Source organism: Colobus angolensis, unplaced genomic scaffold (assembly GCF_000951035.1).
Source record: "Colobus angolensis palliatus isolate OR3802 unplaced genomic scaffold, Cang.pa_1.0 Scaffold470, whole genome shotgun sequence".
Lineage (NCBI taxonomy): Eukaryota > Metazoa > Chordata > Mammalia > Primates > Cercopithecidae > Colobus > Colobus angolensis.
In genome coordinates this window covers 1,930,638-1,947,457 of record NW_012118155.1, presented here as the reverse complement: position 1 = coordinate 1,947,457, position 16,820 = coordinate 1,930,638, and the positions used below count along the sequence as shown (strand labels likewise).

Genomic DNA, 16,820 nt, shown 5'->3' with positions numbered 1-16,820 from the left:
CCTAGAACTTAAAGTATAATAAAAAAAAAATAAAATAAAATAAAATAAAATAAAATAAAATAAAATAAAGTATAATAAAAAAAAAAAACTTAACATTTACTTTTCTGCCAGTTCCACCTATTAAAACTATCCCTATAATTTGGTTAAAATGCCCCATCTATTGCATGTCTGGATTAACTCTACAGTACTCTGTTTATATATTCATTTTAATATTCTTCACATTTTTAAAAACCATCATTTGTGCATATCAGTCTTCAATTATAAATTAAATTTACCTGCAGCTGAGGGGAGAAATTAGCTCATTTCTGGAATTACACAATCTCTGATGTTTAATAAATAATTTAATTAAACAGAATAGCTTTATCTGCTAATTTTCTGAGAAAGGTTTACAGAGGGTGATGAAGAACATAACAGCACTAGACTTTTAGCAAAGATAAGGCTATAGGAATTTGTAGAAGGCTAATGCCAGGACTTCAAAGGCACAGGCAAAAAAAGAAAAACCAGACAAACCAGACTTCATGAAAATTTAAAAATTTTGTGTCTGAAAGGACGCTATCAGCAGAGTAAAAAGGCAACCCACAGATTGGGAGAAAATATATGCAAATCATATATCTGATAAGGGATTGATATCAGAACACACAGAAAACTCAACAACAACAATAAAAAACCAAATAATCCAATTTAAAAATAGGCTGGGCATGGTGGCTCATGCCTGTAATCCCAACACTTTGGGAGGCTGAGGTGGGGAATTTCTTGAGCCCAGGAGTTTGAAACTAGCCTGGTCAACATAGCGAGATCTCATCTCTACAAAAACCTTAAGAAATTAGCCGGGTGTAGTGGTGTGTACCTGTCATCCCAGCTACTCAGGAGGCTGAGGCAGGAAGATCACCTGAGTCTAGGAGGTTGAGGCTACAGTGAGCTATGACTGCGCCACTGTACTTCAGCCGGGGTGACAGAGCAAGATCCTGCCAAAAATAAACAAATAAAACAGGCAAATAGCTTGGCAGAGTGGCATGTACCTGTAGTCCCAGCTACTTGAGAGGCTGAAGCAGGATTGCTTGAGTCCAGGAGTTCAAGTTCGGCATGGGCAACATTAGGGAGACCTCATACTCAAGATAAAAAATAATAAAATAAATAATAAGCAAAGGATTTGAATAGACATTTCGCTAAAGAAAATATATATACAAATGGCCAAGAAGCAAACTAATTAGGGAAATGCAAATCAAAACTACAATGATATCATCACATACCCATCAGAATGCCTACTTTCAAAAAACCAGAAAATAACAGGTGTCAGAATATGGAGGAATTGGAATCTTTGTACACTATTGGTAAACAAAGGAATGTAAAATGATATTGCTACTATGGAAAATAGCATGAGGGTTCCTCAAAAAATTAAAAACAATTACCATATTGTGGAATCCTAGTAAGATACATAAGCAACAAGTTAGGGGCCCCAGGAGGAGGAAAGCAATTCTGCTGAGACACGGCTAATCACAGGCAACCCACGGGCACAACATCCTGTTCCCAAATACCTCGTTCAACACATAGCCCCAGCAGAGTGACCTTATCTGCACACCTTCTCTGCTCATAGTCCCTTCAGTATGACCCTATAAAACTTCCCTCTAGCCCCTGATTCTGCAGATAGCCCCTTCTCTGCTGTGCTGCCCACTGTTCTCTTGCAACTTTATCTTTGTATTTTCTCCAACAAATCTGTCCTCTTTACCTATGACTGTCTTGGTAAATTCTTTTACCACCCACAATGCCAGTCCCAGCCAGTGATACCCATGACACACATGACCCAGCAATTACACTTCTGCAGATACACCCATAAGAATTGACAGCAGGGTCTCAAAAGAGATATTTGTACATCCATGTTCACAGAAACATTATTCACAAAACAGGTCATACTCAAAGTCACTGGTAAGTTCTTGGAAACTGTGACTTTAAATGAAACCACATACAGCAGGTCATTGAACAACATCATTTCCATCTTTATCATAGGTTCTGAGGGTCGCAGTTTCAAAAGCCAATGATGTTAAGTGAAGTTTTACAGTAATTAAAATCTGCAAGTGCTTGGGTGTAGGCTCACAGCTGTAATCCCAACACTTTTAAGAGGCCAAGGCAGGTGGATCACTTAAGGACAGGAGTTCGAAGGAATTCTTAACAGAACCCATTTAGGATTAAACACGTTTTATTGTGGGTATGAAGAAACTCCCCAGGCCTCCACAAACAAGTTTACTGGAGGTCTGAAGGAACTTCCCAAACCTCCATGATTTAGCAGGAGACAAGATAAGGGTAATCACCCCAGCACATGGACCCATTTAAATTAAGTAAATTTACTAAGGCTCCAGAGGAAGGTCTTCAGGACTCAGACCTTAATTATAGATTTTTAAAAGTTACTCACTTATGTTTTTAGATGAGTGCACACTTACATGTAGACATATAGCTTAAAAGGTCTACAAGCTCTGGAAAACCGTAATTTTAAGTTGGTCTGGCAATAATTTCCAGGACTTCTCCCTGTAACCAGTTACAGGAATAAAAACTCTCTCTGGCCGGGCGTGATGGCTCATGTCTATAATCCCAGCACTTTGGGAGGCCAAGGCAGGCGGATCACCTGAGGTCAGGAGTTCAAGACCAGCCTGGCCAACATGGTGAAACCCTATCTCTACTAAAAATAAAAAAATCAGCCAGGCGTGGTGTGGCATGCACCTGTAATCCCAGCTATTTGGGAAGCTGAGGACCCAGGAGGTGAAGGTTGCAGTGAGCCAAGATCGCGCCACTGCACTCCAGCCTGGGCAACAGAATGAGACTCCGTCTCAAAAAAGCAAACAAACAAAAAAAACCCCTCTCTTCCTCCCCAGTTCATCTGCATCTCATTATTGGGCAGGAAGAAATAGCAGCCTGACCCTCAGTTGGATACGAGAACACTGGAAGCCAGGGGTTGCGGTGAGCCAAGATCGTGCCACTGCACTCTAGCCTAGAAGATATAGCAAGACTCTGTCTCAAAAAAAACCCAAAAAACCTGGAAGCAACCCAATTGACAGATGATGGATAAGCAAAATGGGGTAAATACATACAATGGACAATGGAAAATTCAGCTTTAAAAAGGAAGGAAATTCTGACATATGCTACAACATAAATATGCCTTGGGATATTATGCTAAGAGACAGACAAATATTATATGATTCTATTTACATGAGAAATAGAGTAGTCAAAATCATAAAGACAACAGAATGGTGGTTACCAGGGTCTACGTGGAAGGGGAATGGAGAGTTACTGTTTAACAGATACGGAGTTTTAGTTTTACCATATGAAAAAAGTTATGGAGTCGGATGATGGTGATGGTTGCATAGCATTAGGAATGTATTTAATACCACTGAACAGTGCACTTAAAAATGGTTAAAATGGTAAATGTTATGTGTACTTTACCACAATTTTCTTAAAGGTTACTGCTGCCAGGCACTGTTGATTTTTTCCACTCACTCTTCACAACTACCTTTTGAGGCAGGTTAAAATTCTCATCTTTTTTAAAGAGGAGGAAATGCAGGTTATGAGCAATTAGGTGTCTTCCACTTTAGCTTCCAAGATGTGATGATCACAGATATGGCTTCTAAATTCTAGAGCCAGAATTTGAAGATAGGCAGTCTATCTCCAGAGAAAACAAGACAAGACAGGTTCTCTACTACACTAGAGCTTACATTCTTGTAGGGACAGATACAAACAACCATATAAGAGATTAAAACCTTTCATATCACAGTGACAGATGCAAAATACCTTTGAAAGCAGGTACACACCAGAAAACACAGTAACCTTTACTAAAGATAACCATTAGATCCTTCCCTGCTCTGATTGGAAAGGGCGCAGAACACGGTAATGATTCTTTGAGAACCCCAAGAAAGGGCAATAATGTAGAAAGAGAAACTGGGGGTGAAATTTTGCTGCAGTTTATCTCCAGCTAGATTTGATTGAATACTACCAGGGTGAGTATTTGAAGTATTTGTATTTGGCTATATGAAGGTATCTGTAATCAGAAAAGGCTTAAAAGGGATTCTCATCAAGGAATGTTGGCATATGTAATTTTGTAACAAGTTCAAATTCCTGCTGGAAATCTGTTAAATACCACTGGTTCTTTGCATCATGTTTCGAGCAAATCCCTATGTATATTGCCTCAGCCTGTGGAGTGGCATAATTCAAATTAAATTGGGAGAAGAAGGGTAAAAACAGAACAAGATATTTTGAGGCTGGAGACAACTTTTTGACTTTGAAGTTTCACTTCCTCTTTACCTGTTTCTATTGTACAGGGCAAATAGCTCACAGTATATATTTAATGAGGAGGATTAAATAAATTAATACTTTAAACCCTTAAAATGATGCTTGAGGTCAGGTGCAGTGGCTCACGCCTGTAATCTCAGCACTTTGGGAGGCCGAGGTGGGTGGATCACGAGGTCAGGAGTTCGAGACCAGACTGGCCAACATGGTGAAACCCCATCTCTACTAAAAATACAAAAAATTAGCCCAGCAAGGAGGCATGCACCTGTAATCCCAGTTACTCAGGAGGCTGAGGCAGGAGAATCGCCTGAACCCAGGAGGCAGAGGTTGCAGTGAGCCAAGATCACACCATTGCACTCCAGCCTGGGCAACACAGCAAGACTCCATCTTGAAAAAAAAGGAAAATGATGCTTGACACATAACAGGCGCTCAGTAAATGTTGGCTGTCATTATCATTTAGTACAGTGACACATTATTTAATAATTGAGTCAGTTTCCTCATCTGTAAAATGAAAATAACATTGTAATTTCTTTGCACAGTCTTTGAGATAATAAAATGCACCAAATACCAAGCATTTGATGCTTTGCTATGATTATTCACACCGCCATAATGCAACTCACCAGGTCCAAATAACCCTATTAAGACTGTATTGGTCAGGTGCAATGGCTCATGCCTATAATCCCAGCACTTTGGGAGGCTGAGGCAGGCGGATCATTTGAGGTCAGGAGTTCGAGACCAGCCTGCCCAACATGATGACACCCCATCTCTACTAAATATACAAAAAGTAGCCAGGCGTGGTGGTGTGCACCTGTAGTCTCAGCTACTGGGAGGCTGAGGCAGGAGAATGGCTTGAACCCGGGCGGTGGAGATTGCAGTGAGCCAAGACAGTGCCACTGCACTCCAGCCTGCATGACAGAGTGAGACTGTCTCAAAAGAAAAAAAAAAAAGACTGTATTATGACTTTCCTGAGACCTAGGCACTTTTGCCTTCAATGGCCCCTTCCCCTAAGTTATCAAAAATCGTATTTTATGACTGCATTGGTATAAAACGAATATAATACAGGCTAGATTCGTTATATTCATAAACATTATGGTCTTTTTAAAAACGAAATTTAAATTAAAACACTTTCGTGGACCCCTAAAACTATCATGGGTTCAGGCAGGCGAATCGCTTGAACCTAGGAGGCGGAGGTTGCAGTGAGCCAAGATCGCGCCACTGCACTCCAGCCTGGGTGACAGAGTGAGACTGTCTCAAAAAACAAAGAAAACAAAAAAAACCTCTCTTCCTCCCCAGTTCATCTGCATCTCATTATTGGGCGGCACCGTACTTACTGTGCCTAAAGAATAAGTTGGCCCTGAGCCTCTTTACCTGTCTACATATTACCTGTCTTCATATTCCTTAGCATAGATGGGCTTCTCAGCAACATGACTTTGCATATGTGGGACTAGAACCCAGCCTTTGGGCAGGTGGAACGCAACAATAAGCTTGTGACCTAGAGATACAGGTCTCAGCTCTATAGCTTTCTAGACTCAGCTTCATCCGCAAATTAGCATTGAGATGAATAACAACGTTTTAGAAACGCTAATAATGTAAACGCGATCGATCTGACTACTTCAGGAAAACCCCTCATATAGCTCGCGCTCCGTCTCTCCTTTCAAGCCGCAAGCCCACAATTTGTCCCGGCTCCCTCCAGATCCCACCAAGGTCACCCTGGAAGCGTCCTCTCTTTTCTCGCCCTGCACCCGCATCACGCCCGTTCTCCCAAGGCTAGCACCCACCAACAGCCTTCGGAAAGCCACGAGTGAGGAAGCCCCCAAATCCGAGTCGAGTGCCAAGGGGGCGGCCAGAAAGCGCTGCCACCGCAGTAACCGAAACCCGTCGCAACAAACTCATGCCCGCCATGGCTACTACGAGCAACAGGAAAAACGGGGACGGGTCACGGAAGCTGAGGGAACCAATTTACCAATAGGACAAAGGCAGGAAGTGGCCATCTTAAGTGAGGGCAAGTTTCTAGTCCCTTCACGGCGGGCTTGAGGAGCCGGAAGTGACGCCATCGTTGGCGGAAACGCGGTTTGCCTAGTTATGCGAAAACATGGCTGCGGCAGGTTTGGCCCTTCTTTGTAGGCGAGTCTCAGCTGCCCTGAAAGCTTCCAGGTCGTTAATAACCCCTCAGGTCCCTGCCTGCACAGGGTAAGTGATGTGTAAAGTAGGTTTGCCCACCTCTCCAACTTTGGATCTTCTTTGGTTGCCGAGATGCCGAGAACAGTTCAAGAATGGAAAGGCCGCTTGGATGGCAGAGCCGGAGCCTCCTTTGGTGAGGAGTGAGTGACCTTGGAGAAGTCGCCCACCTCCGACATTTCTATTTCTTCCTCATTTTGTTGCTGCCCGCTGCGGACAAGACAGTATATGGGGTTTGTAGATGTCCAGAATTTGTTCAAGTAAATAAACCTATAAGTACAGAAGCATCCTGTTGGGCTGGGTGAAGTGGGAAAAACTTTACCTAAGATGTTTTTGTTATGATACTCAAGTCTGTGTCAAGTTTGGATGGCTTAAAAAAGAAGAGTGTTTGTATTTACAGAATGTGTTACAATGAAAGTAACTGGTAACTTAGTAACTTCTTTAATTTTTTTTTTTTTTTGGTTCTGGATCCAGTGAAGGATCGTTTATTACATTGGTTGCCCTGACTCTTTAGTCTCTAATCCGGAACAATTTCTTTTTTTCTCTGTCTTAATGTTGTTGACATTTTGATGAGATTAGCTTTTTAAGAATCTCTCTTCTTTTGGATTTTTCTGATTGTTTCCTCATGATTAGATTTAGGCTAAATATTTTTGGTAGGGATACAACACTTGTGATAAGCTTCATTATTTACTTTCAGATCATCTCAGGTCATTAACAATTTTTTAAAAACAGGAAGTTTGAATTACTGCATAATAATTTATCCAGATGCACAATAATTTTTGAACCATTCTCAGCTGCACATTTACATAATTAAAAACTTGATATCCTATATAGTGCTTTAATAAACATCTTGATTTACAAATTCCCATCTATGATAATTTCTTCAGTTGAAATTTCTAGATGTAGAATTACTGAGTTAAAGGAGGAAGTATTTGAGGCTCCTGATACATGTTGCAGAATTGGGTTTTTTGTTTTTGTTTTTTGAGACAGGGACTGACTCTGTCGCCCAGGCTGGAGTGCAATGGTGTGATCTCAGCTCACTGAAACCTCTGTCTCCCAGGCTTAAACCATCCTCCCACCTCAACCTCCCGAGTAGTTGTAACCACTCCTGGCTAATTTTTGTCTTTTTGTTAAAAGACGAGGTTTTGCCATCTTGCCCAGGCTGGTCTTGAGCTCCTGGACTCAAAGTGATCCTCCCACCTCGGCCTCCCAAATTTCTGGGATAACAGGTGTGAGCCACCGTGCCCAGCCCACGTGTTGCAAAATTGACTGCTCTTTTTACCTGCGCTTGCACCCATTAGCAATGTGAGAAGGACCAAAAATGTTACCTTAAAATATAATTGTGTAAATATGTTACCTCTGAAATTATAAGGTAGCAGCTTCTATAATGAAATATTAAAAATACTTCCTAAAGCATTTTCAAAATTTATTGTAACCAAGCATGGTGGCTCATGCTTGTAATCCCAGCACTTTGGGGGGGCCAAGGTAGGAGGATCACTTGAGTCCAGGAGTTCAAGACCAGCCTGGGCAACATAGTGAGACCAAGTCTCTAAATAAGAAAAAAAAAAAAATTAATTCTTGTGCAGAAACCCTGAGTAGCTTTTTAAAACATTATAGATGATAAAATGATTTATTATGATAATGTTTGCTGCTTATAAAATCCAAATATTATAAAACTTTACTTGTTTATATGTGTTCAATTGCAGGTTTTTCCTTGGTTTGTTGCCTAAGAGTACACCAAATGTGACATCCTTTCACCAATATAGATTGCTTCATACCACGTTGTCAAGGAAAGGACTAGAAGAATTTTTTGATGACCCAAAAAACTGGGGGCAAGAAAAAGTAAAATCTGGTGAGATACTTGGATTTGTCAACATTAAATATATTTATGGAACCTCCCCCCATCATTCTAGGATTATTTATCCAGTTTAGGAATTATTTAGATGTTTCCTTTTTCAGTTTTCTTTGGGACTGTCTACTAGAGAAAATTAAAAGAACCATATAGTAGTAGAGTTAATTGTTCCTTGGCAGATTGGCAAGATGGTTAGAAAAGGAATAGGTTGAAATGATTAACTAAAGTAAGGTTTAGGGCTTATTTTAGATTTTATTTTTTAATGATAATTAAAAGTTTATTTATTTATTTAGAGATGGAGTTTTGCTCTTGTTGCCCAGGCTGGGGTGCAGTGGCACAACCTCGGCTCACCGCAGCCTCTGCCTCTCGGATTCCAGTTATTCTCCTGCCTCAGCCTCCTGAGTAGCTGGGATTACAGGCATGCGCCACCACGCCCAGCTAATTTTGTATTTTTAGTAGAGACGGGGTTTCGCCATCTTGGTTAGGCTGGTCTTGAACTCCCGACCTCAGGTGATCCCCACCATCTTGGCCTCCCAAAGTGCTGGGAATACAGGTTTGAGCCACTGCCCCCGGCCAAAAAGTTAGCTTATAATGACATAAAGTATTTTGTCATTAAGGTGTGAAAATACATTCTGTACTAATGCTAACATTTTTTGAATGCTATTGCCAGTCATGTTAATGTTATTTTCATATGTTACCTAATTTATCCCTAATTACACATTATGTTATATACTATAAAAAAGCTATTATGTAGTTTACAGATAAGGAAACAGGTTTAGACAGGTTTAGAGAGCTTAAATAATTTGCCAAAGGGCACGTGGCTAGAAATATTATTTCATGTTATGTATTATTTTAATAGGAGCAGCATGGACCTGTCAGCAACTAAGGAACAAAAGTAATGAAGATTTACACAAACTTTGGTAAGTATAGTAAGTACATTAATATCTAGACGTTTGAAGCAGTTATAGTGTAACAATGAGGTAAAAACTAAATCTGATATAGAAAATTGAGTAAAGTGATTTGTAGTACTATGGATGATAAATCTGATATTTAAGATCATGGAAGATTTTATATGACAGAGGTTAGATTATGACAAATGTCACAGTTCTCAAGTGGTCGGGAATTCAGGAATTTTACTGTGATTTACATTGGTCCTACTAACACCTTTATACTAGCAATTTCAGTCAATTAATAAAATGAAACGGGGAACAGTTAGTTGCTTTTGTTTTTTTCTTTGAGACAAGGTCTCGCTCTGTTGCCCAGCCTGGAGTGCAGTGGTACAGTCATGGCTTACTGCAGCCTTGACTTCCTGGGCTCAAGCGATCCCCCACCTCAGCCTCCTGAGTACCTGGGAGCACAAGTATGCATCACCACAACCAGCTAATTTTTTTGCATTTTGTGGTGAGGGAGTTTCCCTATGTTGCCCAGGCTGGTCTCACTGGAGCTCAAGTGATCCTCCCACTTCGGCCTCCCAACATCCTGGGATTACAGGCGTGAGCCACTGTGCCCAGCCATTGGTTGTATTTAGAATTCTCTCCCTTTTATTACGTTTTCATGATCTGTAATCTTTAGCATATTTGCTTTGGAAGGGCATGTTGGAGGGTGCATTTAATTGGGAATATAGGTAGATTTTTCTGGCAGGCTCTGATGAATTAGAGAGGGTTAAGAGGATTTAAGACAGGATTGCATTTTTAATGTACTATATGTAGCCCAAAGATATGTTTTGTTTGGACCATAATTGTTTTTTAAATTGGGAAGTTTCACACAGAAAATATTATTTCTGTCGACTCTTGAATAATGAGACCTGTGATTTGGCAACACTGGCCCTGCATTCCTACATGGCAACAACTTGGCTGGTCTGTGGAGCAACTGCCCCTTCTAGATGGAGCAGGGACACACCACTTCTTAGGCACCCTGTAGTTCTTTCACTGTGTCTACTTCCTTCATAATTGTTATCTGCCTAAGGACTCTAGTAGACATTTACTTTTTTTTATTTTCTTTTTTTGAGACACAGTCTCGCTCTGTCACCCAGGCTGGAATGCAGTGGCGTGATCTTGGCTCACTGCAACCTCCACCTCCAAGGTTCAAGCAATTGTTGTGCCTCACCCTCTGAAGTAGCTGGGATAACAGGCTCATGCCTCCATGCCCAGCTAAATTTTTGTATTTTTAGTAGAGACGGGGTTTCACCATGTTGGCTAGGCTGGTCTTGAATTCCTGGCCTCAAGTGATCTGCCTCCCTTGGCCTCCCAAAGTGCTGGGATTATATACAGACATGAGCCACTGTGCCTGGCCAGCATTTATGTTTTTTCCCCTGATGTAAAGCATTGTTTATCTTTCTTGACAAATTAAAGAATTGTAAGGTGTTTATAAAAACTACTGATACTATGTTTATTCATTATGGAAAAATAAGTTGTTTTAAAGCACTATTAGTTACCGTGGGTTATTGGTGAAAGGATAGTTGAGGCTATTTCAACATTCATCATGGCTGCAACCAACCAAAGTTTTGCCATTTCTCTTTTTTGTTTTTGTTTTGTTTTGTTTTTTTGAGACAAAGTCTCACTTTGTCGCCCAGGTTGGAATGCAATGGCGTGATCTCAGCCCACTGCAACGTCTGCCTTCCAGGTTCTCCTGCCTCAGCCTCCTGAGTAGCTGGGATTACAGGCGCGCACCACCACACCCAGCTAATTTTTGTATTTTAGTAGACGCGGGGTTTCACCATGTTGGCCAGGCTGGTCTCAAACTCCTGACTTCAAGCGATCCACCCACCTCAGCCTCTGAAAGTGCTGGGATTACAGGTGTGAGCCGCTGTACTCGGCCCTCACTCTTATTCTCAAATAGATGTATTCAGAAAATCTGTCTTCAGTTTAGCTCTGCTGCTTCAGTACCTTTGATTACGTTTGCTGTGCTCTCCCTTCTGTGATAAACTGCATCTCCTCTATGAATTTTTCCCTGGTCATCTTAGCTAGAAGAGATGTTTCTCATCTCCCCCACTTAATTCTTCTGGTACTTATATTGCCTGTCCCACCTATTATCCCACATAGATTACAGTTTCAGAAGCAGCATGGTGGAGTTAAAATAGAATGGATTTTGTACACAGAGATCAGGGATTTGAATCTTGAATTACCTGTATGACCCAGAATACCTTACTTCTCTCAGCCTTAGCTTCTTTGTTTAGTAAGTGGAAATAATGCCAACCTCAGAAGGTGGTTATGAAAACTAGATGAAATTAGTGTATATAAAATGGTTAACACATTGTCTGGCATATAATAGGTACTCAACAAATGTTATTTATCTTCCATCTGCCTTCTCTCCACTCAGAATGTAAGGACTATATTTTATGCCTCTTTGTAACTATCTTTGCACTGAATACATGTGGCAGATGGAAAGTTTATTGAACAAATGGATAAGCAAAGATAGTTATGTATATAGGACTATTCTTTGTAATCATATTCTATATATTGAGATTTCTAGTATGACTATTTTTTTTTTTTGAGACAAGATCTCACTTTATCCTCAGGCTGGAGTATAGTAGTGCGATCTTAGCCCACTGTAGCCTCGAATTCCCAGGCTCAAGCAATCTTCTTGTCTCAGTCTCCCAAACAGCTGGGGTTACAGGTGTGTGCCACCATGCCCGGCTAAGTATATTTTTTATTTTTTGTAGAGATGGGGTCTTGCTGTGTTGCCCAGGCTGGTCTTGAACTCCTGAGGTCAAGCAGTCCTCCCACCTCAACTTCCCAAAGTGCTGAGATTACAGGTGTGAGCCACAGCACTTCGCCCCTAAGTGACTTTCAAGTACAGATAATTAATTATGATGTCAGAAATCACAACTTTATTAACATAACCACAGAAGAGCATCACAAGGTTTGTGTTCTTTTGTATAGGTATGTCTTACTGAAAGAAAGAAACATGCTTTTAACCCTAGAGCAGGAGGCCAAGCGGCAGAGATTGCCAATGCCAAGTCCAGAGCGGTTAGATAAGGTAAGGATTGGAGGACGCTGGAGACTGGTATACACGATTACAGCTAAAAGGAGTTTAGCTATGTGGTTCTTGTATTTGTTGTCAAATAGATTTTTTTTTCTTATTTGTTTGAGTTTTAGTAAATGTGAGTAGTGCAAACATCATAGCTCATTTGGAAATATTTCCATCCCCCCTAAAAGAAATCTGATACTCATCTGCAGTCATTCCTCATTTCTACCTGCAATGTTTTTTTTTGGAGGGGGTGCAGGGGGCAGGAGGGTCTCACTCTGTCACCCACGCTGGAGTGCAGTGGTGTGGTATCTTAGCTCACTGCAACCTCCACCTCCCAGGATCAAGCGATTCTCTTGCCTCAGCCTCCCAAGTTGTTGGGATTACAGGCATGTACCACCATGCCAAGCTAATTTTTGTATTTTTGGTATAAATGGGGTTTCACCATGTTGCCAGACTGGTCTCAAACTCTTGACCTCAAGTGATCTACTCACCTCGGCCTCCCAAACCTACCTGCAACTTCTAACATAAATGTGGACAACTGTTTTTATTTGAGTAGATACCTAGGAGTAAAATTGCTGGCTTATATGGTAAATCTATGTTTAGCATTTTAAGAAACTGCCAAACTGTTTTCTAAGTAGCTATACCACTTTACATTCCTAGTTCTGGTTTTACCATTTCATTAATAACTAGATCAGTTTTTTACTGCTTTTTAAAATACTGTGGTAAAAATCACATAACGTAAAATGTACTATCTTGACCATTTTTAAGTGTAATAGTCAGTAGTGTTTAATAGATTTACAATGCTGTGAAATGTTGGTTACTTTTTTTTTTTTGAGACAGAGTTTCGCTTTTGTTGCCCAGGCTGGAATGCAATAGCGCGATCTTGGCATCTTGGCTCACTACAACTTCCACCTCCCATGTTGAAGCGATTCTCCTGCCTCAGCTTCCCAAGTAGCTGAGACCCCAGGCACACACCACCACGACTAGCTAATTTTTTGTATTTTTAGTAGAGATGAGGTTTCACCATGTTGGCCAGGCTGGTCTTGAACTCCTGAGCTTGTGATCTGCCTGTCTCGGCCTCCCAAAGTGCTGGGATTACGGGTATGAGCCATCGTGCCCAGCCAAATACTTATGTTTTTATTCAGATTTATGTTTTTACTCGATTGCTTTCAAGATCAACCCTTTATTGATTTTTTCTGTAGCATAGTAAGTAGTGAGAACAGAACTCAGTTTTTATAATAGCATTAGTGCTGCTACCTAACCTTAGCTACTTTAGTTTCCTTTCCTCACACCAGTCGCAGCCATTGTTACCACACTGCCTTTAAGATGGAAGGACAATAATACCTGGAGAAAATCAAAGAGGAAAAAAATGAAACCTCATTGATTTACCCTAATTATGGAGAAGGTTATTCTGATGTAGTGAAAGTTGAGTTATATAACATTTTTTTCTTTTATCTTTATTTTGACGTAATATTAGACTCACAGAAAAATTACAAGAATAGTAGAAGGAATTCTCATATACCCTTTACCCCGATTCCTCTGTTTTACTGCATTTACCTTATCCTTCTATTCATCCATCACTCCTCCATACACACTATTTTTTCTCAAATGTTTGAGAGTAAGTTGTACACATGACATCCCTTTATCTACAAAAACTTCATGAAAACCAGGATATTCCCTTATATAACCACTATGTAATTTTCAAAATCAGGAAATTAACATTGATACAGTTCTATTAGCTGTAATCTACAGATCTTATTCAGAGTTTATCAGTTATCCCAAGTGTCCTTTATGGCAAAAGAAAATTCTGCATCATGAATTTTCATGTCTCTTTAGTCTAATCTGGAGACTATCTCCTTTAATCTTTCGTTGTGTTTCCTGACATTGAACTTTTTTAAAAGTATAGGGCCTGGGAGGTTGAGGCTGCAGTGAGCCCGGATTGCGCCACCAAACTCTAGCTTCGGTGACCGAGCAAGACCCTGTCTCAATAAATAAAAAACTGAAAGTGCATTGACAAGGATGCTTTATAAAGAACACATTATTTGATGAAAAAGCTTTTGTTATAATGGTGCTGTTATAGAACTTTTGAACTTCAACAGTGGATTATCTGCTTTAAATATATATTTCAGAGGTGAACTTCAGCACCGTAGGTCATATGTACTGCACTTTCTCAATCAGTAGAACCCAAAATAATAAAACTTTACTCCAGAGAAGCTGAAAGTGACCGTAATTTTTTCAAACTTCAAATATATCTGGTGTTTCCAGTGTTTTGTGACATACTGCTAGGAAACTTTATTAAGCAAAAATGTAAAAAAATTTCTCAATATAAGATAGAAACCAAAGATTTGAAACTGTTTTAAGGAAAACAGAAAAGAAGAATTATAACTGGGATATAATTCTTATCACTGGGCTGATCTGAGTTGATACCCAGTTCAAGCATATTACTGACAAATTTTACTTACAGAGTAATATAAAAATTAAGGGAGAAATTGTATAATTCTGGCACAATAGCTATGACTGTAACTAAAGTATCAACTATCCATCTGAGATAAAAGACCCTCACTATATGTGCTTCTCTTCAGAGTATTAGTACCTATGTATCACACAAATAAATGATATTATGTTACTTCCCTTGTGTTTGAAATACAGAAACAAGGCACATGATAAAAGATTGATTATAATTTTGCAAGTGTATCTTTTTGTCTCTTTTTAAAAAATGTGTTTCAAGGGCTACTCTGTAATATTAATTATTGGCTGTAAAGAGAAGTGTATACTCTTACCCTGGAACACAGTCCTATTAATTTTATATTCTCTCAACTGACGCTTTTGGCACTGAGAAACTTACAGAAAAGATGGCTCTTTGAGGTTGACTTGTTTACAGTAAGGTATATCTAAATAATACTTTTGATTTTCCTTCACATTTCTTGGCATGAACTTCTAAATGTTAATTCTGTGGACTTGGTAGCCATTTACTTTCTATCTTTGTGAGCTAATACTGGATTTCAGCTGGAAGCCTCAAGTCGTACCCTTGCTTAGGCAAACTCTTTAATGTAGTTAGTCAACAACCAGATTTACTAAAACTTTCTAAAGATTAGCAAGTTTTATATAAAGCCCTTATCAGTATGGTCCCTTTACCCTCCTGGGTTTGCTGGTCTTCAAAATAGAATTTGTCTTAGTCATCTTTTCTTTTTCAGGGATTTTGTAGAAAATAAAATAGTTAAGAGGAAAGCATGTGAATTCAGCTACTGTAAGGCATTTAGTGAAGTTGAGGATAGCAGAAGTGCTGAGTGTGAACTGAGCAGGTTATGGGCCGGGTGCGATGGCTCACGTCTGTAATCCCAGCACTTTGGGAGGCCAAGGCAAACAGATCACTTGAGCCAGGGAGTTTGAGACCAGCCTGGGCTACATGGCAAAACCCTGTCTCTACCAAAACATACAAAAATCATTCGGGTGTGATAGTGCATGCCTGTAGTCCCAGCTACTTGGGAGGCTGAGTTGGGAGGATTGCTTGAACCTGGGAGGCAGAGGTTGCAGTAAGCCAAGATCGTGCCACTGCACTCCAGCCTGGGTGACAGAGCTAGACCCTGTCTCAAAAAACAAAAATGAAACAGATTATGAAATAATTTATCTAAATTTGTGGCTTTCACATCTTTTTCAGATCTCATAGCTACCTGGGAGATTATAATCTGTGCTTTTTTTGAGGATTCTTATGAGAAACAAATGTGCTTATACAGTATTTGATATCTCTTGTGATGCTTAAGGGACATACATAACACATAAAATGGCTCTCAGTATGTATTTAGAACTATGAAAAAGTTTGGCCCATCTCACATGACAATCCCCAACATATGAATATTTATGTATAAACAAATATAAGGCCGGGTATGGTGGCTCATGCCTGTAATCCCAGCACTTTGGGAGGCCAAGGTGGGCAGGTCACCTGGGGCCAGGAGTTCTAGAGCAGCCTGGCCAATATGGTGAAACCCCGTCTCTACTAAAAATACAAAAAATTAGCCGGGCTTGGTGGCGGGTGCCTGTAATCCCAGCTGCTCAGGAGGCTGAGGTGGGAGAATCACTTGAACCTGGAAGGTGGAGGTTGCAGTGAGCCGAGATCATGCCACTGCACTCCAGCCTGATTGACAGAGCAAGACTCTGTCTCAAAAAAAAAAAAAATACATATATATAACTCTGCCAATGTATACAGTATAAAACAATAGAAATCTTAAAGAGGTAAAAATAAATAGAAGTTTAATAATATCATCTTGCATGTTGATAAATCTTTGGAGATTCTTATCTGGATGGACTGCTATTCCTTTCCTTGTAGTAGCAACAGCTACCAAGCGGGCCGCAATATCTGTGTCTGCATGTCAGGGACACAGTGATTAGTTGAGACCAGAACATGTCTTTTTTAATATAATGAAAATAGCAAATTGTTGTCACTTCTTATTAGCTCATTGAGTTTTGAAATAACATGAATCAAATTGGGTCTCCAAAAAGAATCTATATAAGTGTATCTCACTCCAAACAGAACTAATATGTGGAAATAGAT

General features: G+C 40.0%; 1 protein-coding gene across 1 annotated transcript in view; it reads left to right on the top strand.

The window, feature by feature from the left end:
• The first annotated feature begins 6,338 nt into the window (after nt 1–6,338).
• MRPL47 (mitochondrial ribosomal protein L47) overlaps nt 6,339–16,820 on the top strand; it is a 15,822-nt gene continuing 5,340 nt past the window's right edge. The window contains exons 1-4 of the mRNA XM_011958669.1: nt 6,339–6,462; nt 8,157–8,302; nt 9,162–9,222; nt 12,184–12,280. Of these exons, the coding sequence (XP_011814059.1) occupies nt 6,365–6,462; nt 8,157–8,302; nt 9,162–9,222; nt 12,184–12,280 (402 nt within the window). The 5' untranslated portion in view covers nt 6,339–6,364. The remainder of the gene's footprint in view (nt 6,463–8,156; nt 8,303–9,161; nt 9,223–12,183; nt 12,281–16,820) is intronic.